The sequence below is a fragment of the Scyliorhinus torazame genome, chromosome 8, assembly GCF_047496885.1.
Source record: "Scyliorhinus torazame isolate Kashiwa2021f chromosome 8, sScyTor2.1, whole genome shotgun sequence".
In the NCBI taxonomy this organism is placed as follows: domain Eukaryota; kingdom Metazoa; phylum Chordata; class Chondrichthyes; order Carcharhiniformes; family Scyliorhinidae; genus Scyliorhinus; species Scyliorhinus torazame.
This window is the reverse complement of record NC_092714.1, coordinates 10,026,635-10,051,410: the sequence shown is the minus strand read 5'-3', so window position 1 is coordinate 10,051,410 and position 24,776 is coordinate 10,026,635. Positions and strand designations below refer to the sequence as shown.

General features: G+C 52.5%; 1 protein-coding gene across 5 annotated transcripts in view; it reads right to left on the bottom strand.

Moving 5' to 3' along the window:
- Nucleotides 1-24,776, bottom strand: part of robo1 (roundabout, axon guidance receptor, homolog 1 (Drosophila)) — a 1,056,574-nt gene that overhangs the window by 55,980 nt on the left and 975,818 nt on the right. For all 5 annotated transcript variants that reach the window (XM_072513063.1, XM_072513065.1, XM_072513062.1 and 2 more), the window contains 5 exons: nt 22,640-22,761; nt 20,193-20,427; nt 18,790-18,911; nt 14,302-14,473; nt 7,165-7,356 (listed from right to left, as the gene is read on the bottom strand). In XM_072513063.1, the coding sequence (XP_072369164.1) occupies nt 7,165-7,356; nt 14,302-14,473; nt 18,790-18,911; nt 20,193-20,427; nt 22,640-22,761 (843 nt within the window). The remainder of the gene's footprint in view (nt 1-7,164; nt 7,357-14,301; nt 14,474-18,789; nt 18,912-20,192; nt 20,428-22,639; nt 22,762-24,776) is intronic.

The following is a 24,776-nucleotide window of genomic DNA, read 5'->3' as shown; positions in this document are numbered from 1 at the left end:
TTCAATACTGCCCTCGGGTGACTGGGTGGAGTTTGCACTTTCTCCCTGTGTGTGCGTGGGTTTCCTCCGGGTGTTCCGGTTTCCCCCACAGTCCAACAATGTGCAGGTTAGATGGATTGGCTGTGCTAAATTGTCCCTTCGTGTCCAGAAGGTTAGGTGGGATTACTGGGTTACGGGGATAGGGTAGGGGCATGGGCTTTGTTAGGGTGTGCAGACTCGATGGGCTGAATGGCCTCCTTCTGCACTTCCCACCTGGGCAGGACTGGAACCAATGTCCTGGGGGGTGCTTTTGCTAACACTGTTGGGGAGGTTTTAAACTAATGTGGCAGGGGGATGGGAACCAGATTAGGAAGTTAGAGGTCAGTAAAGAGGCAGCAACGAAAGCCAGTAAGGTACTAGATAATAAACTCAATGTGGCTAAGGGGAAGAGTAGACAGGGAAGAGATGATGAACGCAAAGGGACAGGTGGTCTGAGGTGTATTTGTTTCAATGCGAGAAGTGTAGCAGGTAAGGCAGATGAATTTAGGGCTTGGATTAGTACCTGGGAATATGATGTTATTGGTATTACTGAGACTTGGTTGAGCGAAGGGCAAGACTGGCAACTAAATATCCCAGGGTATCGATGCTTCAGGAGGGATAGAGAGGGAGGTAAAAGGGGTGGAGGAGTTGCATTACGGGGCAGAGATGATATCACAGCTGTGATTAAGGAAGGCACGATGGAGGATTCGAGCACTGAGGCAATATGGGTAGAGCTAAGAAATAGGAAGGGTGCAGTAACATTGTTGGGACTTTACTACAGGCCTCCCAAAAGCGAGTGTGAAGTAGAGGTACAAATATGTAGACAGATTATAGAAAACTGTAGGAGCAATAGGGTGGTCGTGATGGGAGATTTTAACTTCCCCAATATTGAATGGGACTCATGTAACAGCCTCCCCGAACAGGCGCCAAAATGTGGCGACTAGGGGCTTTTCACAGTAACTTCATTTGAAGCCTACTTGTGACAATAAGCGATTTTCATTTCATGTAGTGTTGGAGGCGTAGATGGAGCAGAATTTGTAAGGAGCATCCAGGAGAGTTTTTTAGAGCAGTATGTAAATAGTCCAACTCAGGGAGGGGCCATACTGGACCTGGTCTTGGGGAATGATCCCGGCCAGGTGGTTGAAGTTTCAGTCAGTGATTACTTTGGGAATAGTGATCACAATTCCGTAAGTTTTAGAATACTCATGGACAAAGACGAGAGTGGTCCTAAAGGAAGAGTGCTTAATTCGGGAAAGGCCAAGTATAACAAAATTCGGCAGGAGCTAGGGAATGTGGATTGGGAGCAGCTGTTTAAGGGTAAATCCACATTTGAAATGTGGGAGTCTTTTAAGGAAAGGTTGATTAGAGTGCAGGACAGACATGTCCCTGTGAAAATGAGGGATAGAAATGGCAAGATTAGGGAACCATGGATGAGGGGTGGAATTGTGAGACTAGCTAAGATGAAAAAGGAAGCATACATAAGATCTAGGCGACTTAAAACTGATGAAGCTTTGGAGGAATATCGGGAAAGTAGGACAAATCTCAAATGCGCAATAAAGAGGACTAAAAGGGGTCATGAAATATCTTTGACTAACAGGGTTAAGGAAAATCCCAAAGCCTTTTATTCGTATATAAGGAGCAAGAGGGTAACTAAAGAAAGGATTGGCCCACTCAAAGACAAAAGAGGGAATTGGTGAGATTCTTAATGAGTACTTTACATCGGTATTCACCAAGGAGAGGGACATGACGGATGTTGAGGCTAGGGATGGATGTTTAAATACTCTAGGTCAAGTCGGCATAAGGAAGGAGGAAGTTTTGGGTATACTAAAAGGCATTAAGGTGGACAAGTCCCCAGGTCCGGATAGGATCTATCCCAGGTTACTGAGGGAAGCGAGGGACGAAATAGCTGGGGCCTTAACAGATATCTTTGCAGCATCCTTGAGCACGGGTGAGGTCCCAGAGGACTGGAGAATTGCTAATGTTGTCCCTTTGTTTAAGAAAGGAGCAGGGATAATCCAGGGAATTATAGACCTGAGAGCTTGACGTCAGTGGTAGGCAAACTGTTGGAGAAGATACTGAGGGACAGGATCGATTCACATTTGGAAGTAAATAGACGTATCAGTGATAGGCAGCATGGTTTTGTGCAGGGAAGGTCGTGTCTTACAAACCTAATAGAATTCTTTGAGGAAGTGACAATGTTAATTGATGAGGGAAGGGCTGTAGATGTCACATACATGGACTTCAGTAAGGCATTTGATAAAGTTTCCCACGGCAGGTTGGCGGAAAAAGTGAAGTCGTATGGGGTTCAGGGTGTGCTAGCTAGATGGATAAAGAACTGGCTGGTCAACAGGAGACAGAGAGTAGTGGTGGAAGGGAGTGTCTCAAAATGGAGAAAGGTGACTAGTGGTGTTCCACAGGGATCCGTGCTCGGACCACTGTTGTTTGTGATATACATAAATGATCTGGACGAAGGTATAGGTGGTCTGATTAGCAGGTTTGCAGATGATACTAAGATTGGTGGAGTTGCAGATAGCGAGGAGGACTGTCAGAGAATACAGCAAAATATATATAGATTGGAGAGTTGGGCAGAGAAATGGCAGATGGAGTTCAATCCAGACAAATGCGAGGTGATGCATTTTGGAAGATCTAATTCAAGAGCGGACTATACGGTCAATGGAAGAGTCCTGGGGAAAATTGATGTACAGAGAGATCTGGGAGTTCAGGTCCATTGTACCCTGAAGGTGGGAACGCAGGTCGATAGAGTGGTCAAGAAGGCATACAGCATGCTTGCCTTCATCGGACGGGGTATTGAGTACAAGAGTCGGCAGGTCATGTTACAGTTGTATAGGACTTTGGTTAGGCCACATTTGGAATACTGCGTGCAGTTCTGGTCGCCACATTACCAGAAGGATGTGGATGCTTTAGAGAGGGTGCAGAGGAGGTTCACCGGGATGTTGCCTGGTATGGAGGGTGCTAGCTATGAAGAAAGGTTGAGTAGATTAGGATTGTTTTCGTTGGAAAGACACAGGTTGAGGGGGGACCTGATTGAAGTCTACAAAATTATAAGAGGTATGGACAGGGTGGATAGCAACAAGCTTTTTCCAAGAATGGGGGTGTCAATTACAACGGGTCACGATTTCAAGGTGAGAGGGGAAAAGTTTAAGGGAGATGTGCGTGGAAGGTTTTTTACGCAGAGGGTGGTGGGTGCCTGGAACGCTTTGCCAGTGGAGGTGGTAGAGGCGGGCACGATAGCATCATTTAAGATGCATCTAGACAGATATATGAACGGGCGGGGAACAGAGGGAAGTAGATCCTTGGAAAATAGAAGACAGGTTTAGATAGAGGATCTGGATCGGCGCAGGCTGGGAGGGCCGAAGGGCCTGTTCCTGTGCTGTAATTTTCTTTGTTTCTTTGTAAATTCCATGATTCCATATAAGCATTCTAAAATACTTAAATATACATACTTGCACACTCAGATGCACATATACACACATTTAACACACACACATATTCACACACATGCATATATGAACATAAACGCACCCAAGAACATGTACATACAGAAATTTATTTATAGCATATAGACACATCTAGATATACATATATGCACATACATACATATAAATGCACACACACTCTCAAACATGCACCCGCATACACATATACACTCAGACACACCCGCACACACTTATGCTGCGGGAATCTCCGTCGGCAGGATCATCCGTTTCACCGGCAGCGCACCCATTTCCGCGACTTTCCCGATGACGTGGAAGTGGCCACAATGGGAAACCCCATCGGCCGGTTGTGGGAACGAAGAATCCCGCTGCCTGCGGGGGCGTGCCGCGCCGGAAACCGGGGTTGGCGGGATGTCTGTGAGTAAGTGTTGACGCCAGAATCCGTGGACTATTACAACAGACAAACCGGCGGTGCCCCTGGACCGATGCCGCTGCCGTTGAGGGGCTCGCACCGGCGCCACGTAGAGCAATTCCAACGAGAAACGGTGCGGGATTCTCCGGGTTGGTAGTTGTCACTCGGGAGGCTGACAAGCTGCAGCCGCACATACACATTACACTCCCCACACACACCATCCCAACCAACAAGGTGGCACTGGGTGTGCTGGAGCGCGCCCATACAGCTGATGGGTCGGCTGGGGCCAGGGGGGCGGCCGTGGGGACACCTATACGACCCATGTCACTAAGTTCACAATGGGCATCAGCGGGGTGCGCAGCTGCACGGCTGCCTTTCCGGCTGCGGCAATGGTGTTCCCTGCCCGTCCACCCCGACCCCACAGCCCACCTCTGGCCACACCCCACTACTCCCCTCGGCCCTGGAAGAAGCCCCCCGGCCAACGGCACAACTGCCAGCAACAATGGCGATGTTGGACACTTTCCGTACCCCCCCCCTCTCTCCCTCAGCAGCCGCCACACCGGTTTCACGATTTTTAAAAGCACAAGTGAAGCGCGCTGTCGGGAACTCGGCCCATCGGAGGCGGAGCATGGCGGAGGTTCCGGAGAATACCAGGCCGGGCCCGCTAATGATATGCAAACGGTGCCTACCGTACATGCGGTGTGAAATGTATCGACGCCGTTTTCGAGGTGATGGAGAATCGCGATTTGGCGTCAAATTAGGGCCTGCTGCGACTTTGGTGTCGGAAGCTGTTCTCCGCCCAATCGCGCTTCTCAATTTTGCCATCGGCTGAAAGAGACTCCCGCCCATGATCTTTGATGGACACACACATAGAAATACGCACAACTACACTCATAACATATGTACACACCTACAACCCACCCACATACACACTCGCACACATGTACAGACACACATTTGAGACAACAGGATAGGGTTGGAAGGTGAAGGCAGTCGATGTGCGCCAAATGTCTGGCACTGAGGAGAAGGTTCCATTCGTTGGAGCACTGGTGTCAGTTGTGGTAAATGTGGGAGCTGCTCCTCCAGAAAGGGATGACAGCGGAAGAAGAGCTTGATGAACAATTTAAAACGAACAACCTGGGGCCCAAAGGGTCGTTCAAATCAGGGAGGGACAGAGAGCTGGGAAATGAAAACAATCTGAAAGGTCTGGGGTAAATATACAATTAACAAATAAATTCAAGAATCAGAATCAAATATACAGACAACGATGGTGTAAGTGAGGCACAGCATTCAGGGTGTGGGAACTGAACTGGGTGTGGGGCAGAGATTTGAAACTTTTCTGTCAAGCAGGAATATACAGATTAAAAAGCACTAACCGAAACCCGGAGAAAATCAAACAGAGTTGGAAAGAAACAAATTGAGGTGAAGGTTTGCCTGGGCATGTTTGCTAGACTCATACTTGGCACTGTTTAAATGATCCTGACGAAGAAACTGAGAGATGTACGTCAAAGTCTGCTGCCAACTCCAAGCTAGACCGCACAGCGAATGGTTTAGCAGCGAACAGGACAGTGTCAGGGCGGGTAAGACATCTGCAGACGGAGTTCAATGTGGGGACAGTGTAAGGACATCCACTTTGCAGCCAAGAAACTCAGATCAGAACATTTTTGAAGTAGGAATAGTGAAGCAGCCGGGGGATTCCGGAACGCAAGCCCGGAAACCACCCACAAACTGCAAGATCGGTACGAGAAATGGTCCGAAAAAATAATGGAATGTGGGCCCCATCTCAAGAGGGGTGCAGGCAGAGTGGATATGCGAGGGGACTGGTGGAGGGAGGAGGGGGCTCGTGGGTGGTCGGAGGGGCGGTGATTGTTGGAAACACAAGGGCATCAGTGGGCTTGGGGTGAATAGGGTGGTGTGTGGGGATGTGGGGAGAGTGCTGAATGTGGGGTCTTGGGGAGAGTGGGTGGAATGGGACGTATTGGGGATATGGGATGAATAGGGGTGTGTGGTGGAAGTGAATTACGCACAGTGTTAGATACAGAGTAAAGCTCCCTCTACGCTGTTTTTAAAAATATATTTAGAGTACCCAATTAATTTTTTCCAATTAAGGGGCAATTTAGCATGGCCAATCCACCTACCCTGCACATCTTTGGGTTGGGGGGGAGAAACCCTCGCAAACACGGAGGGAATGTGCAAACTCCACACGGACAGTGACCCAGAGCTGGGATCGAACCTCGGACCTCAGCGCCGTGAGACAGCAGCACTAACCCTCTGCGCTACCGTACTGCCCTTAAAACGCCCTCTACACTGTCTCCAACAAACACTCCCAGCACAGGGTTAGATACAGAGGAAAGCTCCCTCTACACTGTTCCCATCAAACACTCCCAGGACAGGTACAGCACGGGGTTAGATACAGAGTAAAGCTCCCTCGACACTGTCCCCATCAAACACTCCCAGGACAGATACAGCACGGGGTTAGATACAGAGTAAAGCTCCCTCTACACTGTCCCCATCAAACACTCCCAGGACAGGTACAGCACGGGGTTAGATACAGAGTAAAGCTCCCTCTACACTGTCCCCATCAAACACTCCCAGGACATGTACAGCACGGGGTTAGATACAGAGGAAAGCTCCCTCTACACTGTCCCCATCAAACACTCCCAGGACAGGTACAGCACGGGGTTAACTACAGAGTAAAGCTCCCTCTACACTGTCCCCATCAAACACTCCCAGGACAGGTACAGCACGGGGTTAGATACAGAGTAAAGCTCCCTCTGCACTGTCTCCATCAAACACTCCCAGGACAGGTACAGCACAGGGTTAGATACAGAGTAAAGCTCCCTCTACACTGTTCCCATCAAACACTCCCAGGACAGGTACAGCACAGGGTTAGATACAGAGTAAAGCTCCCTCTACACTGTCCCCATCAAACACTCCCAGGACAGGTACAGCACGGGGTTAGATACAGAGTAAAGCTCCCTCTACACTGTCCCCATCAAACACTCCCAGGACAGGTACAGCACGGGGTTAGATACAGAGTAAAGCTCTCTCTACACTGTCCCCATCAAACACTCCCAGGACAGGTACAGCACGGGGTTAGATACAGAGTAAAGCTCCCTCTACACTGTCCCCATCGACCACTCCCAGGACAGGTACAGCACGGGGTTAGATACAGAGTAAAGCTCCGTCGACACTGTCTCCATCAAACACTCCCAGGACAGATTTAGATACAGGGTAAAGCTCCCTCTACAAGTAACTAAATTCAGGAGATGAAATCACCTTTTCTCATCCCGGCGTAGCTGCTGGTTAAACCGCTGCGTTTCTTCCTGTGTCGGTACAGCCAGATACTGAAGACCATCAGGATGATCCAACAGGCTGCTCCGATACCTGCGATGAAGGCTGGTTGTTTGACTACATCGGAAATCTGCTCCGATAGGCTGACCTGGTCAGGGCTTAGTCTCCCAAAGGAATCTGCAATGAAGTAGAACAGATTGTTCAGAGGAGGCCGCCATACTCCTCAGAGAGCAGCAGTGTCATTTTCTCCACAATCTGATTTTCCAGTGTCACGGTGCAGTTGCAGGCACTGGCCACTAGGATCCTACGGTAACACGGTACCACACGGCAGGTACTGGACATTGGGGGACCGGAGGGGACTGCAGTGAGAAACTGAGGGGAACAGAGGGAAAGACTGGAATGAACAACATGGAGTGTGGGAGCTGAGAGAGAGACGGAGAGAGACTGAGAGGGGTCAAGAAAAATAGTCAGGGGGATAGAGAGGTAGAGAGAGACAAAGAAGAATGAGACTGACAGAGTTCAGAGACCCGAACAAAGATAGAGAGTCAGAGAGAGAAACAAAGAGAGACAGGGAGAGCAACAGGTGGAGAGAGAGAGCGAGACAGAGAGAGTAAGGGGCATAGAGAGACAGAGAAATGGAGGGTGACAAAGCACAGAGAAAGGCAGTGGAGAAGTCACAGGAAGAAGAAGAGGGACAGAGGCAGAGGGAGAGAGAGAGTTGGGTGAAAATGAGACAGGGAGGCAGAGAGAGTCAGAGGGAGAGACCAAGAGATAGGAAGCAAAGCGACCTGGACTGTAGCCTGGTATTCGTGAGGCCAGGACAGGAGCCTGGTTATCGTGAAGCCTGGATGGAGCCTAGTTATCGTGAGGCCTGGACAGGAGCCTGGTTATCGTGAGGCCTGTACTATAGCCTGGTTATCGTGAGGCCTGGACAGGAGCCTGGTTATCGTGAGGCCTGGACAGGAGCCTGGTTATCGTGAAGCCTGGACAGGAGCCTGGTTATCGTGAGGCCTGGACAGGAGCCTGGTTATCGTGAGGCCTGGACAGGAGCCTGGTTATCGGGAGGCCTGGACAGGAGCCTGGCTATCGTGAGGCTTGGATTGAAGCCTGGTTATCGTGAGGCCTGGACTGAAGAATGTTTATCCTGAGGCCTGGACTGTAGCCTGGTTATCGGGAGGCCTGGACTGTAGCCTGGTTATCGGGAGGCCTGAATTACAGCCTGGTTATTGGGAGGCCTGGATTGAAGCCTGGTTATCGGGAGGTTTGGATTGAAGCCTGGTTACCGGGAGGCAAGGGCTGTAGTCTGGTTATCGGGAGGCCTGGACTCTAGCCTGGTTATTGTGAGGCCTGTACTGTAGCCTGGTTATTGGGAGGCCTGGACTGTAGCCTGGTTATCGGGAGGCAAGGGCTGTAGTCTGGTTATCGGGAGGCCTGGACTGTAGTTTGGTTATCGTGAGGCCTGGACTGCAGCCTGGTTTTCAGGAGGCCTGGACTGAAGCCTGGTTATTGTGAGGCCTGGACTGTAGCCTGGTTATCATGAGGCCTGGACAGGAGTCTGGTTATCGTAAGACCTGGACAGGAGCTTGGTTATCGTGAGGCCTGGATTGAAGCCTGGTTATCGGGAGGCCTGGATTGAAGCCTGGTTATCGGGAGGCCTGGATTGAAGCCTGGTTATCGTGAGTCCTGGATTGAAGCCTGGTTATCGTGAGTCCTGGATGAAGCCTGGTTATTGGGAGGCCTGGATTGAAGCCTGGTTATTGGGAGGCCTAGATTGCAGCCTGGTTATTGTGAGGCCTGGATTGCAGCCTGGTTATCGTGAGGCCTGGACTGCAGACTGGTTATCGGGAGGCCTGGATTGAAGCCTGGTTATCGGGAGGCCTGGTTTGAAGCCTGTTTATCGGGAGGCCTGAATTGAAGCCTGGTTATTGGGAGGCAAGGGCTGTAGTCTGGTTATCGGGAGGCCTGGACTGCAGCCTGGTTATCGGGAGGCCTGGACTGAAGCCTGGTTATTGTGAGAACTGGGCAGGAGCTTGGTTATCGTGAGGCCTGGATTGAAGCCTGGTTATCGTGAGGCCTGGACTGCAGCCTGGTTTTCGGGAGGCCTGGACTGAAGCCTGGTTATTGTGAGGCCTGGACTGTAGCCTGGTTATCATGAGGCCTGGACAGGAGCCTGGTTACCGTGAGACCTGGACAGGAGCTTGGTTATCGTGAGGCCTGGATTGAAGCCTGGTTATCGGGAGGCCTGGATTGAAGCCTGGTTATCGGGAGGCCTGGATTGAAGCCTGGTTATCGTGAGTCCTGGATTGAAGCCTGGTTATCGTGAGTCCTGGATGAAGCCTGGTTATTGGGAGGCCTGGATTGAAGCCTGGTTATTGGGAGGCCTAGATTGCAGCCTGGTTATTGTGAGGCCTGGATTGCAGCCTGGTTATCGTGAGGCCTGGACTGTAGACTGGTTATCGGGAGGCCTGGATTGAAGCCTGGTTATCGGGAGGCCAGGTTTGAAGCCTTTATATCGGGAGGCTTGGATTGAAGCCTGGTTATTGGGAGGCCTGGTTTGAAGCCTGTTTATTGGGAGGCCTGGATTAAAGCCTGGTTATCGGGAGGCAAGGTCTGTAGTCTGGTTAGCGGGAGGCCTGGACGGTAGTTTGGCTATCGTGAGGGCTGGACTGTAGCCTGGTTATCGTGAGGCCTGGACAGGAGCCTGGTTATCGGGAGGCCTGGACTGAAGCCTGGTTATCGGGAGGCCTGGATTGAAGCCTGGTTATCGGGAGGCCTGGATTGAAGCCTGGTTATCGGGAGGCCTGGATTGAAGCCTGGTTATCGTGAGGCCTGGATTGCAGCCTGGTTATTGGGAGGCCTAGATTGCAGCCTGGTTATTGGGAGGCCTGGATTGCAGCCTGGTTATCGTGAGGCCTGGACTGTAGACTGGTTATCGGGAGGCTTGGATTGAAGCCTGGTTATCGGGAGGCCTAGTTTGAAGCCTGTTTATCGGGAGGCCTGAATTGAAGCCTGGTTATTGGGAGGCAAGGGCTGTAGTCTGGTTATCGGGAGGCCTGGACTGCAGCCTGGTTATCTGGAGGCCTGGACTGAAGCCTGGTTATTGTGAGAACTGGACAGGAGCTTGGTTATCGTGAGGCCTGGATTGAAGCCTGGTTATCGGGAGGCCTGGATTGAAGCCTGGTCAGTGTGAGGCCTGGATTGCAGCCTGGTTATCGTGAGGCCTGGACTGTAGACTGGTTATCGGGAGGCCTGGATTGAAGCCATGGTTATCGGGAGGCCTGGTTTGAAGCCTGTTTATCGGGAGGCCTGGATTGAAGCCTGGTTATTGGGAGGCCTGGTTTGAAGCCTGTTTATTGGGAGGCCTGGATAGAAGCCTGGTTATCGGGAGGCAAGGGCTGTAGTCTGGTTATCGGGAGGCCTGGACTGTAGTTTGGCTATCGTGAGGGCTGGACTGTAGCCTGGTTATCGTGAGGCCTGGACAGGAGCCTGGTTATCGGGAGGCCTGGACTGAAGCCTGGTTATCGGGAGGCCTGGATTGAAGCCTGGTTATCGGGAGGCCTGGATTGAAGCCTGGGTATCGGGAGGCCTGGATTGAAGCCTGGTTATCGTGAGGCCTGGATTGCAGCCTGGTTATTGGGAGGCCTAGATTGCAGCCTGGTTATTGGGAGGCCTGGATTGCAGCCTGGTTATCGTGAGGCCTGGACTGTAGACTGGTTATCGGGAGGCCTGGATTGAAGCCTGGTTATTGGGAGGCCTGGTTTGAAGCCTGTTTATTGGGAGGTCTGGATAGAAGCCTGGTTATCGGGAGGCAAGGGCTGTAGTCTGGTTATCGGGAGGCCTGGACTGTAGTTTGGCTATCGTGAGGCCTGGACTGGAGCCTGGTTATCGGGAGGCCTGGACTGAAGCCTGGTTAACGTGAGGCCTGGATTGAAGCCTGGTTATCGGGAGGCCTGGATTGAAGCCTTGTTATCGTGAGTCCTGGATTGAAGCCTGGTTATTGTGAGGCCTGGATTACAGCCTGGTTATCGTGAGGCCTGGACTGTAGACTGGTTAACGGGAGGCCTGGATTGAAGCCTGGTTATCGGGAGGCCTGTTTTGAAGCCTGTTTATCGGGAGGCCTGAATTGAAGGCTGGTTATTGGGAGGCAAGGGCTGTAGTCTGGTTATCGGGAGGCCTGGACTGCAGCCTGGTTATCGGGAGGCCTGGACTGAAGCCTGGTTATTGTGAGACCTGGACAGGAGCTTGGTTATCGTGAGGCCTGTATTGAAGCCTGGTGATCGGGAGGCCTGGATTGAAGCCTGGTTATTGTGAGGCCTGGATTGCAGCCTGGTTATCGTGAGGCCTGGACTGTAGACTGGTTATCGGGAGGCCTGGATTGAAGCCTGGTTATCGGGAGGCCTGGTTTGAAGCCTGTTTATTGGGAGGCCTGGATTGAAGCCTGGTTATCGGGAGGCAAGGGCTGTAGTCTGGTTATCGGGAGGCCTGGACTGTAGTTTGGTTATCGTGAGGCCTGGACTGTAGCCTGGTTATCGTGAGGCCTGGACAGGAGCCTGGTTATCGTGAGACCTGGACAGGAGCTTGGTTATCGTGAGGCCTGGATTGAAGCCTGGTTATCAGGAGGCCTGGATTGAAGCCTGGTTATCGGGAGGCCTGGATTGAAGTCTGGTTATCGTGAGTCCTGTATTGAAGCCTGGTTATTGGGAGGTATGGATTGAATCCTGGTTATTGGGAGGCCTAGATTGCAGCCTGGTTATTGTGAGGCCTGGATTGCAGGCTGGTTATCGTGAGGCCTGGACTGTAGACTGGTTATCGGGAGGCCTGGATTGAAGCCTGGTTATCGGGAGGCCTGGTTTGAAGCCTGTTTATCGTGAGGTCTGGATTGAAGCCTGGTTATCGTGAGGCCTGGATTGAAGCCTGGTTATCGTGAGGCCTGGACTGTAGACTGGTTATTGGGAGGCCTGGATTGAAGCCTGGTTATCGGGAGGCCTGGATTGAAGCCTGGTTATCGGGAGGCCTGGATTGAAGCCTGGTTATCGTGTGTCCTGGTTTGAAGCCTGGTTATCGTGAGTCCTGGATGAAGACTGGTTATTGGGAGGCCTGGATTGAAGGCTGGTTATTGGGATACCTAGATTGCAGCCTGGTTATTGTGAGGCCTGGATTGCAGCCTGGTTATCGTGAGGCCTGGACTGTAGACTGGTTATCGGGAGGCCTGGACTGAAGCCTGGTTATTGTGAGAACTGGACAGGAGCTTGGTTATCGTGAGGCCTGGATTGAAGCCTGGGTATCGGGAGGCCTGGATTGAAGCCTGGTTATTGTGAGGCCTGGATATCGTGAGGCCTGGACTGTAGACTGGTTATCGGGACACCTGGATTGAAGCCTGGTTATCGGGAGGCCTGGTTTGAAGCCTGTTTATCGGGAGGCCTGGATTGAAGCCTGGTTATTGGGAGGCCTGGTTTGAAGCCTGTTTATTGGGAAGCCTGGATTGAAGCCTGGTTATCGGGAGGCAAGGGCTGTAGTCTGGTTATCGGGAGGCCTGGACGGTAGTTTGGCTATCGTGAGGCCTGGACTGTAGCCTGGTTATCGTGAGGCCTGGACAGGAGCCTGGTTATCGGGAGGCCTGGACTGAAGCCTGGTTATTGTGAGGCCTGGATTGAAGCCTGGTTATCGTGAGACCTGGACAGGAGCTTGGTTATCGTGAGGCCTGGATTTAAGCCTGGTTATCGGGAGGCCTGGATTGAAGCCTGGTTATCGGGAGGCCTGGATTGAAGCCTGGTTATCATGAGTCCTGGATTGAAGCCTGGTTATCGTGAGTCCTGGATTGAAGCCTGGTTATTGGGAGGCCTGGATTGAAGCCTGGTTATTGGGTGGCCTAGATTGCAGCCTGGTTATTGTGAGGCCTGGATTGCAGCCTGGTTATCGTGAGGCCTGGACTGTAGACTGGTTATCGGGAGGCCTGGATTGAAGCCTGGTTATCGGGAGGCCTGGTTTGAAGGCTGTTTATTGGGAGGCAAGGGCTGTAGTCAGGTTATCGGGAGGCCTGGCCTGCAGCCTGGTTATTGGGAGGCCTGGACTGAAGCCTGGTTATTGTGAGACCTGGACAGGAGCTTGGTTGTCGTGAGGCCTGGATTGAAGCCTGGTTATCGGGAGGCCTGAATTGAAGCCTGGTTATTGTGAGGCCTGGATTGCAGCCTGGTTATCGTGAGGCCTGGACTATAGACTGCTTATCGGGAGGCCTGGATTGAAGCCTGGTTATCAGGAGGCCTGGTTTGAAGCCTGTTTATCGGGAGGCTTGGATTGAAGCCTGGTTATTGGAAGGACTGGTTTGAAGCCTGTTTATCGGGAGTCCTGGATTGAAACCTGGTTATCGGGAGGACTGGATTGGAGCCTGGTTATCGGGAGGCCTGGATTGAAGCCTGGTTATCGGGAGGCCTGGATTGAAGCCTGGTTATCGGGAGGCCTGGATTGAAGCCTGGTTATCGGGAGGCCTGGATTGAAGCCTGGTTATCGGGAGGCCTGGATTGAAGTCTGGTAATTGGGAGGCCTGGATTGAAGCCTGGTTATTGGGAGGCCTGGGTTGAAGCTTGGTTATGGGGAGGCCTGGATTGAAGCCTGGTTATTGGGAGACCTGGATTGAAGCCCAGTTATCGGGAGGCTTGGATTGAAGCCTGGTTATCGGGAGGCCTGGATTGAAGCCTGGTTATCGGGAGGCTTGGATTGAAACCTGGTTATCGAAAGGCCTGGATTGAAGTCTGGTTATCGGGAGGCCTGGATTGAAGCCTGGCTATTGTGAGGCCTGTACTGTAGCCTGGTTCTCGGGAGGCCTGGATTGAAGCCTGATTATCGGGAGGCCTGGATTGAAGCCTGGTTATCGGGAGGCCTGGATTGAAGCCTGGCTATTGTGAGTCCTGTACTGTAGCCTGGTAATCTGGTGGACTGGGTTGAAGCCTGGTTATCAGGAGGCCTGATTTGCAGCCTGGTTATCGGGAGGCCTGGGTTGAAGCCTGGTTATCGGGAGGCCTGGGTTGAAGCCTGGTTATCGGGAGGCCTGGATTGAAGCCTGGTTTTTGGGAATCCTGATTTGCAGCCTGGTTATCAGGAGGACTGGACTGGACACACACTCACCCAGCTGGATGTACTGGGCTTCACTCTTGACGCCGTGACCTGCTCTGTTGCTGGCTGCGACCTCCACACGATACTTGACCCCAGGGGTGAGGGATGCGATGATCACAGATAGCACTGTACCCACTACAGTCCTGTTGATATGGTAACGGCTCTCATTGCCCAGGCACCAGATCTATGGCGGAAACAGAAAAAGGCATCAGGGCAGTTTTGAATCCCTAGGACATATCTTACTCCACCTTAAAAAGCACTCCCTCAGTACTGACCCTCTGACAGTGCAGCACTCCCTCAGTACTGACCCTCTGACAGTGCAGCACTCCCTCAGCACTGACCCTCTGACAGTCCAGCACTCCTTCAGTACTACCCTCTGACAATGCAGCACTCCCTCAGTACTGACCATCTAACAGTGCAGCACTCCCTCAGTACTGACCCTCGCACAGTGCAGCACTCCCTCAGTATTGACCCTCTGACAGTGCAGCACTCCCTCAGCAGTGATCCTCTAACAATGCAGCACGCCCTCAGTACTGACCTTCTGACAGTGCAGCACTCCCTCAGTACTGACCCTCTGACAGTGCAGCACTCCCTCAGTACTGACCCTCTGACAGTGCAGCACTCCCTCAGTACTGACCCTCTGACAGTGCAGCACTTCCTCAGTACTGATCCTCTGACCGTGCAGCATTCCCTCAGCACTGAGCCACTGACAGAGCAGTACTCCCTCAGTACTGACCGTCTGAAAGTGCAGCACACCCTCAGTACTGAACCTCTTGACAGTGCAGCACACCCTCAGTACTGAACCTCTTGACAGTGCAGCACACCCTCAGTACTGACCCTCTGACAGTGCAGCGCTCCCTCAGTACTGCCCCTCTGACAGTGCAGCACTCCCTCAGTACTGACCTGAGGGCAGCACGGTAGCATTGTGGATAGCACAATTGCTTCACAGCTCCAGGGTCCCAGGTTCGATTCCGGCTTGGGTCACTGTCTGTGCGGAGTCTGCACATCCTCCCCGTGTGTGCGTGGGTTTCCTCCGGGTGCTCCGGTTTCCTCCCACAGTCCAAAGATGCGCAGGTTAGGTGGATTGGCCATGATAAATTGCCCTTAGTGTCCAAAATTGCCCTTAGTGTTGGGTGGGGTTACTGGGTTATGGGGATAGAGTGGAGGTGTTGACTTTGGGTAGGGTGCTCTTTCCAAGAGCCAGTGCAGACTCGATGGGCCGAATGGCCTCCTTCTGCACTGTAAATTCTATGATAATCTATGATAATTCTATGACCTTCTGACAGTGCAGCACACCCTCAGTACTGACCCTCTGACAGTGCAGCACTCCCTCAGTACGGACCCTCTGACAGTGCAGCACTCCCTCAGTACTGACCCTCTGACAGTGCGGCTCTCCCTCAGTACTGACCCTCTGACAGTGCAGCACTCCCTCAGTACTGACCCTCTGAAAGTGCAGCATTCCCTCAGTACTGACCCTCTGACAGTGCAGCACTCCCTCAGTACTGACCCTCTGACAGTGCAGCATTCCCTCAGTACTGACCCTCTGACAGTGCGTCACTCCCTCAGTACTGACCCTCTGACAGTGCAGCGCTCCCTCAGTACTGACCCTCTGACAGTGCAGCACTCCCTCAGTACTGACCCTCTGACAGTGCAGCACTCCCTCAGTACTGACCCTCTGACAGTGCAGCACTCCCTCAGTACTGACCCTCTGACAGTGCGGCACTCCCTCAGTACTGACCCTCCAGCCTGGCAGTGATATTACGCTGGGACAGGCAGCGTCTTGGACAGAGAGACCTCTCTCGCCCCAATCCACGTCCTTTAAGAGGCTAATTAACAGGGTGTAAAATGGAATCCCGGTTGCTGTGAGTCCGTCGGGTTGTTCTCCGTGCCAACTCTCGGCTGTGCCGAGCTCCGCCATCCTGAATATCCCGGCCGATGTTTAAATCTGTCCTTCCCCACCTTCTGACGGGTGCAGTGGTCCAGACAGGCATTTCAGCGGCCCCCAGTCCAAAGAGGGAATGTGGTGAAAGACCTTTAAAGGTTTTGGCTGGGTCCAGCACACAGACATTAGGTCACAGGCAAGTGGCCGAAAGCAGAATCTATGACCCGCACTGCAGAAAAGGAGGCCATTCAGCCCATCCTCACTATGTCAGCTCTCTGACAGGATTGCACCTCTCCCAAAATATTCTTTCTCCTTAACCTTGCGCTCGACTCCTCCTTGCAGTGCACGGTCAGTTTCTTTGGGGAAGTTACTATTGGATCTCCTGGTCCAACAAGCCGTCCATTTCAAATCTGAAATATTTGTAGCCGGTACGATTCCCCAGTGGTTGGGATTCTCATTCTCATCCGGGCCGGCAGCAACCCCCCCCCCCCCCCCCCCCCCCGCCCCGCCTTCCCGGCAACGTGGGGCGTCCTCAATCAGAAATGCCATTGACAAGCGGCGTGAATAGGAATCCCGCCGCCCAAGAGCTCTGCCGAGAAACACGTCGCTGGTGGAGAGGAGAACCCCACCCAATTATCTCAGACCTCGTCGCCCAATTATCTCAGACCTCGTCGCCCAATTATCTCACACCTCGTCGCCCAATTATCTTACACCTCGTCGCCTGTATTCTAATATAAAGACAAAATATTGCAGACGCTGAAAATCTGAAATAAAAACGGGGGACGCTGGATCGGCTCAGCAGGTCGGGCAGCGTCTGCGGTGAGGGAAACAGAGTTAGCGCTCCAAGTCCGTCCGATTCTTGTTCGGAGCAGACTCCGGTCACTGACCATCTGGCCATGGAAACAGCTTCTCCCTCCCTGCTCCGATCATTGGTCCTCAGAGTTCGGAATGCCTCGACCAGGAACCCTGACCCATTCGCAACGGCCCTTAACCCCCACTGCATCCCAGGCGAGCCCGGGCCATCGGTCCTGAGTCCAATAGCCGTGCTGCTGAATTTTAAACTCTACCTCCTCGGATTTCTCCACATGTGATGACTGAACAGCAAGGGGTTAAATGCAGGAGCAGCACAGTCATATCATCGTGAAAGCTTTAGCCGGTCGCCAGCTCACAAATCTGAGCCCGAGATCTGTCGGGAACCGATGGCAGTGCCGAGGCGGCTGCAGAATCGGGGCCATTGAAGGCCCATCAGGGAAGAGCTGCAATGGCCGCCTCGGCCAGCAGGTGGGGCCAGATCTCCACCGACGGCAAAGCCAGCCTCGCAAGGCGACGCTCTCAGTCTGTTTGCAGACCCGAGGCGAGGAAGCCGAGGTTCCCCGGGGCAGGGCAGGGCTTCGGTCAGGCTGGACCGACAAGCAGGAAGGCAGGCTGGCGGAAAAAGGACAAGTCCGCAAGCGGTGTTGCCGGGCGCTTCGCCACCTCCTCCTCAGCTCTCCGCGCGCGGCCAGTATTTTAACAGCTGCGCCGTCCACTTGAGATAAATAAAGAGGGCCTGCCTGTGTTAAAGGTGCTCAGCCCAGGAGCCACAGGCTCACCCTTCACCCGCTCAAATCGTGGACAGCCACTTCAAGGCTGTTGACTGTGAGGTTGGGTTTTCAGCGAGAGTCTGAAAGGTGGCGAGAGAGAGGTCGAGTGTCAGGGGGGTTTCGGGAGGGATTCCAGAACTTGGGTCCCAGACAGCTGAAGCGACAGCTGCCGGTGGTGGAGCGATCGAAATGGCGGATGTTCAAGAGGCCGGGGCCGGGGCTGTTGAGGGGTTGACGGGTGGATGCTGAGGAGATGTTTCCTCTCGTTTGGGAGGGGGGGGGAAAGAGTCTAGAATGAGGGGGGTGCAGTTTAAAAAGGGCGTGCTGACAGAGACGAGCAAGAATTCCCTCCCTTAGTCTTTGCCATCCTCCTTCCCAAACCAGCACCCGAAGCTGCGACATTGAACACATTCAAAGCTGGGTTGAGGCAGGTTTTAGATTGACAAAGGGGGTCAAGGGCCATGGGATCCATGCCGGAACAGGGAGCTGAGGTTAGCACTGCTGCTTCACAGCGCCAGGGCCCCGGGTTCGATTCCCGGCTTGGGTCACTGTCTGTGTGGAGTCTGCACGTTCTCCCCGTGTCTGCGTGGGTTTCCTCCGGGTGCTCCAGTTTCCTCCCACAGGTCCTGAAAGATGTGCTGTTAGGTAATTTGGACATTCTGAATTCTCCCTCAGTGTACCCGAACAGGCGCCGGGATGTGGCGACTAGGGGATTTTCACAGTAACTTCATTGCAGTGTTAATGTAAGCCTACTTGTGGCAATAAAGATTATTAAAATTATTATTATTTACCTTTTTAGACACTAAGGGGCAATTTATCATGGCCAGTCCATCTACCCTGCACGTCTTTGGACTGTGGGAGGAAACCGGAGCACCCGGAGGAAACCCACCCACACACGGGGAGAAGGTGCAGACTCAACACAGACAGTGACCCAAGGCCATGATTCTGTTGAAGGCTCAAGGGGCCGAATGGCCTATTCCTGCTCCTGGGGGGCGCCAGATCTCGGGGGGGGAGGGGGGGGGGGGGTGACCTTACCTTATACTCCTGGAGATCACCGTTTAGAGAGTCCTCAGGCGGTGGAAGCCAAGTCACCACGATGCCAGTGCCGTTTGCAGCATTCAGTTTTACTGTGACGCTTTGTGGGGGGGCGCTGGGCGCTGAAGATTAAATGAGAGGCAATGTTAATGTTCAGAAACGGGTTCAAAGCCTTTGTTACCTGTCATGCGTCGTACACTTAAGATCATTGAGACAAATCTAATTGTCCCTCATTTTAAAACGGTTGTTAACTCCCGCACGCTCTATCCACTGCCTCCCTGCTGGAGAAGACACGTGAGCATCTGATGGCAATGGGATTGAGTGAAGTTAGAAACAGGAACACGGGACCAGGAGGGGGCATTTCGGACCCGCGAGCACACTCCACCATTCAACAGGAACGTGGCTCATCCGACATTCCTCCCATCCGCCTTCCTGCCCTTTCCCAGTGACCCTTGATTCCCAAACTGATTGAGAATCTCTCCATCTCAGCTTTATTCACCTTTTCCACCTGATTTAGAACCAGAGAATCCCTGCAGTGCAGAAGGAGGCCATTCTGCCCATCGGGTCTGCACCGACCCTCTGAAACAGCACCCTACCCAGGCCCACTCCCCTGTAACCCCCACCTAACCTTTTGGGCACTAAGGGGCAACTTTTCATGGCCAACCCACCTAACCTGCGCGTCTTTGGACTGTGGGAGGAAACCGGAGCACCCGGAGGAAACCCACGCACACAGGGGGAGAACGTGCAGACTCCGCACAGGCAGTCACCCGAGGCCGGAATTGAACCCGGGACCCTGGTGCTGTGAGGCAGCAATGCTAACCATTGTGCTACCCTTTAACTCATTATGTGCCAGTATAATTCTGCTTACTCTGTGCTAACCTTACTCTTCCCTGGGTGTGATGACCAGAATTTTTTAAATTTTTTTTTAAATTTAGAGTACCCAATTAATTTTTTCTAATTAAGGGGTAATTTAGCGTGGCCAATCCACCTACCCTGCACATCTTTTGGGTCGTGGGGGTGAAACCCATGCAAACACGGGGAGAATGTGCAAACTCCACACGGACAGTGACCCAGAGCCGGGATCGAACCTGGGACCTCGGTGCCGTGAGGCAGTAGGGCTAACCCACTGTGCCACCGTGCGGCCCTGTGGTGCCCAGAATTGAACATTCCGATAAAGGTTGGACCTGGTGATTTACAAGCAGGGGTCCTGGTCTCTAATCGCTGTGCCGCGTCGGGGGGTGAGCTTTATATCGCCTGACATGGAGGTTGGGCAAATCACCACTGAGCTCAAGATGTAAAACTCAAAAAGAAACTCAGCAAATAAAACAGCAGGAAATCATAAAAATGAAATAAAATCACTGGTTGAAATCACTGGACAAAATATAAATCTTTGTGTGTATTACCTTCTTCCAAGGTTTTAGCGTATTTCACATCACTGTCTGCACCCTGGAACTCATTGAAGAAAGGCCTCACTTTGATGTTATATCCCATGCCTTTCCGCAGTTTCGAGACCACGGCAGTGCGGTCGGCGGCTGACCTCACCTCAAAGACTGACCAGTCAGACTCATGCCGACTGTCCAGCAGTGACGGCCTGTACAGTATCCGGTATCCCTGGATGTACTGTGATGGCTGGTCCACCTGGGGAGCAGAGACGGACAGGTCACTGAAGGTGGACACTGAGGAGGAGCAGTCAATGGGGAAGTCTCCTTCTAACCTGAGACACACAGCGACTTACAGAGAGCACCATCACTGGGATAGGCGAGCAGGATATCAGACTCTGGGAGAGAGGGATATCGGACTGGGAAGGCGGGATATCGGACTGGGAAAGAGGGATATCGGACTGGGAGAGAGGGATATCAGACTGGGAGAGAGAGATATCGGACTGGGAGAGAGGGATATCGGACTGCGAGAGAGGGATATCGGATTGGGAGAGAGGGATATCGGACTGGGAGAGAGGGATATCGGACTGGGAGAGGGATATCGGACTAAGAGAGAGGGATATCGGACAGGGAAAGAGGGATATCGGACTGGGAGAGAGAGATATCGGACTGGGAGAGAGGGATATCGGACTGCGAGAGAGGGATATCGGATTGGGAGAGAGGGATATCGGATTGGGAGAGAGGGATATCGGACTGGGAGAGAGGGATATCGGACTGAGAGAGAGGGATATCGGACTGGGAGAGAGGGATATCGGTCTGGGAGAGGAATGTCGAACTGGGAAAGAGGGATATCGGACTGGGAGAGAGGGATATCGGACTGGGAGCGAGGGATATTGGACTGGGAGAGAGGGATATCGGACTGGGAGAGGGATATCGGACTGGGAGAGAGGGATATCGGTCTGGGAGACAGATATATCGGACTGGGGGAGAGGGATATCGGACTGGGAGAGAGGGATATCGGACTGGGAGAGAGGGACATCGGACCAGGAGAGAGGGATATCAGACTGGGAGAGGGGGATATCGGACTGGGAGCGAGGGATATCGGACTGGGAGAGAGGGATATCAGACTGGGAGTGAGAGATATTGGACTGGGAGAGAGGGATATCGGACTGGGAGAGAGGGATATCAGACTGGGAGAGAGAGATATCGGACTGGGAGAGAGGGATATCGGACTGGGAGAGAGGGATATTGGACTGGGAGAGAGGGATATCGGATTGGGAGAGAGGGATATCGGACTGGGAGAGAGGGATATCGGTCTGGGAAAGGGATATCGGACTGAGAGAGAGGGATATCGGACTGGGAGAGAGGGGTATCGGACTGGGAGAGGAATGTCGAACTGGGAAAGAGGGATATTGGACTGGGAGAGAGGGATATCAGACTGGGAGAGAGAGATATCGGACTGGGAGAGAGGGATATCGGACTGGGAGAGGGATATCGACTGGGAGAGAGGGATATCGGACTGGGAGAGAGGGATATCGGACTGGGAGAGGGATATCGGACTGGGAGAGAGGGATATCGGTCTGGGAACAGGTATATCGGACTGGGAGAGAGGGAAATCGGACTGGGAGAGAGGGATATCGGACTGGGAGAGAGGGATATCGGACTGGGAGAGAGGGATATCGGGCTGGGAGCGAGGGATATCGGACTGGGAGAGAGGGATATCGGGCTGGGAGAGAGGGATATCGGACTGAGAGAGAGGATTATCGGACTGGGAGAGGGATATCGGACTGGGAGAGAGGGATATCGGTCTGGGAGACAGGTATATCGGACTGGGGGAGAGGGATATCGGACTGGGAGAGAGGGATATCGGACTGGGAGAGAGGGACATCGGACCGGGAGAGAGGGATATCAGACTGGGAGAGGGGGATATCGGACTGGGAGCGAGGGATATCGGACTGGGAGAGAGGGATATCGGTCTGGGAACAGGTATATCGGACTGGGAGAGAGGGATATCGGACTGGGAGAGAGGGATATCGGACTGGGAGAGAGGGATATCGGGCTGGGAGCGAGGGATATCGGACTGAGAGAGAGGGATATCGGACTGGGAGAGGGATATCGGACTGGGAGAGAGGGATATCGGTCTGGGAGACAGGTATATCGGACTGGGGGAGAGGGATATCGGACTGGGAGAGAGGGATATCGCACTGGGAGAGAGGGACATCGGACCGGGAGAGAGGGATATCAGACTGGGAGAGGGGGATATCGGACTGGGAGCGAGGGATATCGGACTGGGAGAGATGGATATCGGACTGGGAGAGAGGGATATCGGACTGGGAGAGAGGGATATCGGACTGGGAGAGAGGGATTTCAGACTGGGAGAGAGGGAAATCAGACTGGGAGAAAGAAATATTGGACTGTGCGATATTGGTTGAACCTTTGATCTGTGTTGGATAAGATGAGTCATTACTTACTGTCCAGTGGATCTGGATGGAGGATGAAGAGAGGATGATGGGATTGTGGAGATGCACAACCACGTCTCCAAGTTCTCGTTGAACCTGTCTGTGATCTACACCTTGAGTAGTGGGGGGGACATCTGCCAGAATTAAACAGTCGCAACTTAACTACTCGTTAACAGATTACAATATCTTATTCACAATTTTTCACTGTTATTTTCACTCATCAAACATCTGATAGATTGAATCTTCAGAATGTAATTGTACCCAGTGTCAGATTTAAATTCCCAGGACAGGTACAGCACAGGGTTAGATAGAGAGTAAAGCTCCCTCTACACTGTCCCCATCAAACACTCCCAGGACAGGCACAGCACAGGGTTTGATACAGAGTAAAGCTCCCTCTACACTGTCCCCATCAAACACTCCCAGGACAGGCCCAGCACGGGGTTAGATACAGAGTAAAACTCCCTCTACACTGTCCCCATCAAACACTCCCAGGACAGGTACAGCACGGGGTTAGATACAGAATAAAGCTCCCTCTACACTGTCCCCATGAAACACTCCCAGGATAGGCACAGCACGGGGTTAGATACAGAGTAAAGCTCCCTCTACACTGTCCTAATCAAACACTCCCAGGACAGGTACAGCACGGGGTTAGATACAGAGTAAAGCTCCCTCTACAATGTCCCAATCAAACACTCCCAGGACAGGTACAGGACGCAGTTAGATACAGAGTAAAGCTCCCTCTACAGTGTCCCCATCAAACACTCCCAGGACAGGTACAGCACGGGGTTAGATACAGAGTAAAGCTCCCTCTACACTGTCCCCATCAAACACTCCCAGGACAGGTACAGCACAGGGTTAGATGCAGAGGAAAGCTCCCTCTACACTGTCCACATCAAACACTCCCAGGACAGGTACAGCACGGGGTTAGATACAGAGTAAAGCTCCCTCTACACTGTCCCCATCAAACACTCCCAGGACAGGTACAGCATGGGGTTATATACAGAGTAAAGCTCCCTCTACACTGTCCCCATCAAACACTCCCAGGACAGGTACAGCACGTGGTTAGATTCTGAGAAAAGCTCCCTCTTCACTGTCCCCATCAAACACTCCCAGGACAGGTACAGCACAGGGTTAGATACAGAGTAAAGCTCCCTCTACACTGTCCCATCAAACACTTGCAGGAAAGGTACAGCATGTTATTGTGTACAGAGTAAAGCTCCCTCTACACTGTCCCTTCAAACACTCTCAGGACAGGAACAACACAGGGTTAGATAGAGAGTAAATCTCCCTCTACACAGTCCCCATCAAACACTCCCAGGACAGGTACAGCACAGGGTTAGATACAGAGTAAAGCTCCCTCTACACTGTCCCCATCAAACACTCCCAGGACAGGTTCAGCACAGGGTTAGTTAGATACAGAATAAAGCTCATCTACACTGTCCCCATCAAACACACCCAGGACAGATACAGCACGTGGTTAGATACAGAGTAAAGCTCCCTCTACACTGTCCCCATCAAACACTCCCAGGCCGGTACAGCACAGGGTTAGATACAGAGTAAAGCTCCCTCTACACTGTCCCCATCAAACAATCCCAGGACAGGTACAGCACAGGCTTAGATACAGAGTAAAGCTCCCTCTACACTGTCCCCATCAAATATTCCCAGGACATGTTCAGCACGGGGTTAGGTACAGAGTAAAGATCCGTCTACACTGTCCCCAACAAATATTCCCAGGACAGGTACAGCACGGCGTTAGATACACAGTAAAGCTCCCTCTACACTGTCCCCATCAAGTATTCCCAGGACAGGTACAGCACGGGGTTAGATACAGAGTAAATCTCCGTCTACACTGTCCCCATCAAATATTCCCAGGACAGGTACAGCATGGGGTTAGATACAGAGTAAAGCTCCCTCTACACTGTCCCCATCAAACAATCCCAGGACAGGTACAGCACGGGGTTAGATACAGAGGAAAGCTCCCTGTACACTGTCCCCATCAAACACTTGCAGGACAGGAACAGCACGGGGTAAGATACAGAGTAAAGCTCCCTCTGCACTGTCCCCATCAAACACTCCCAGGACAGGTACAGCACGGGGTTAGATACAGAGTAAAGCTCCCTCTACACTGTCCTGATCAAACACTCCCAGG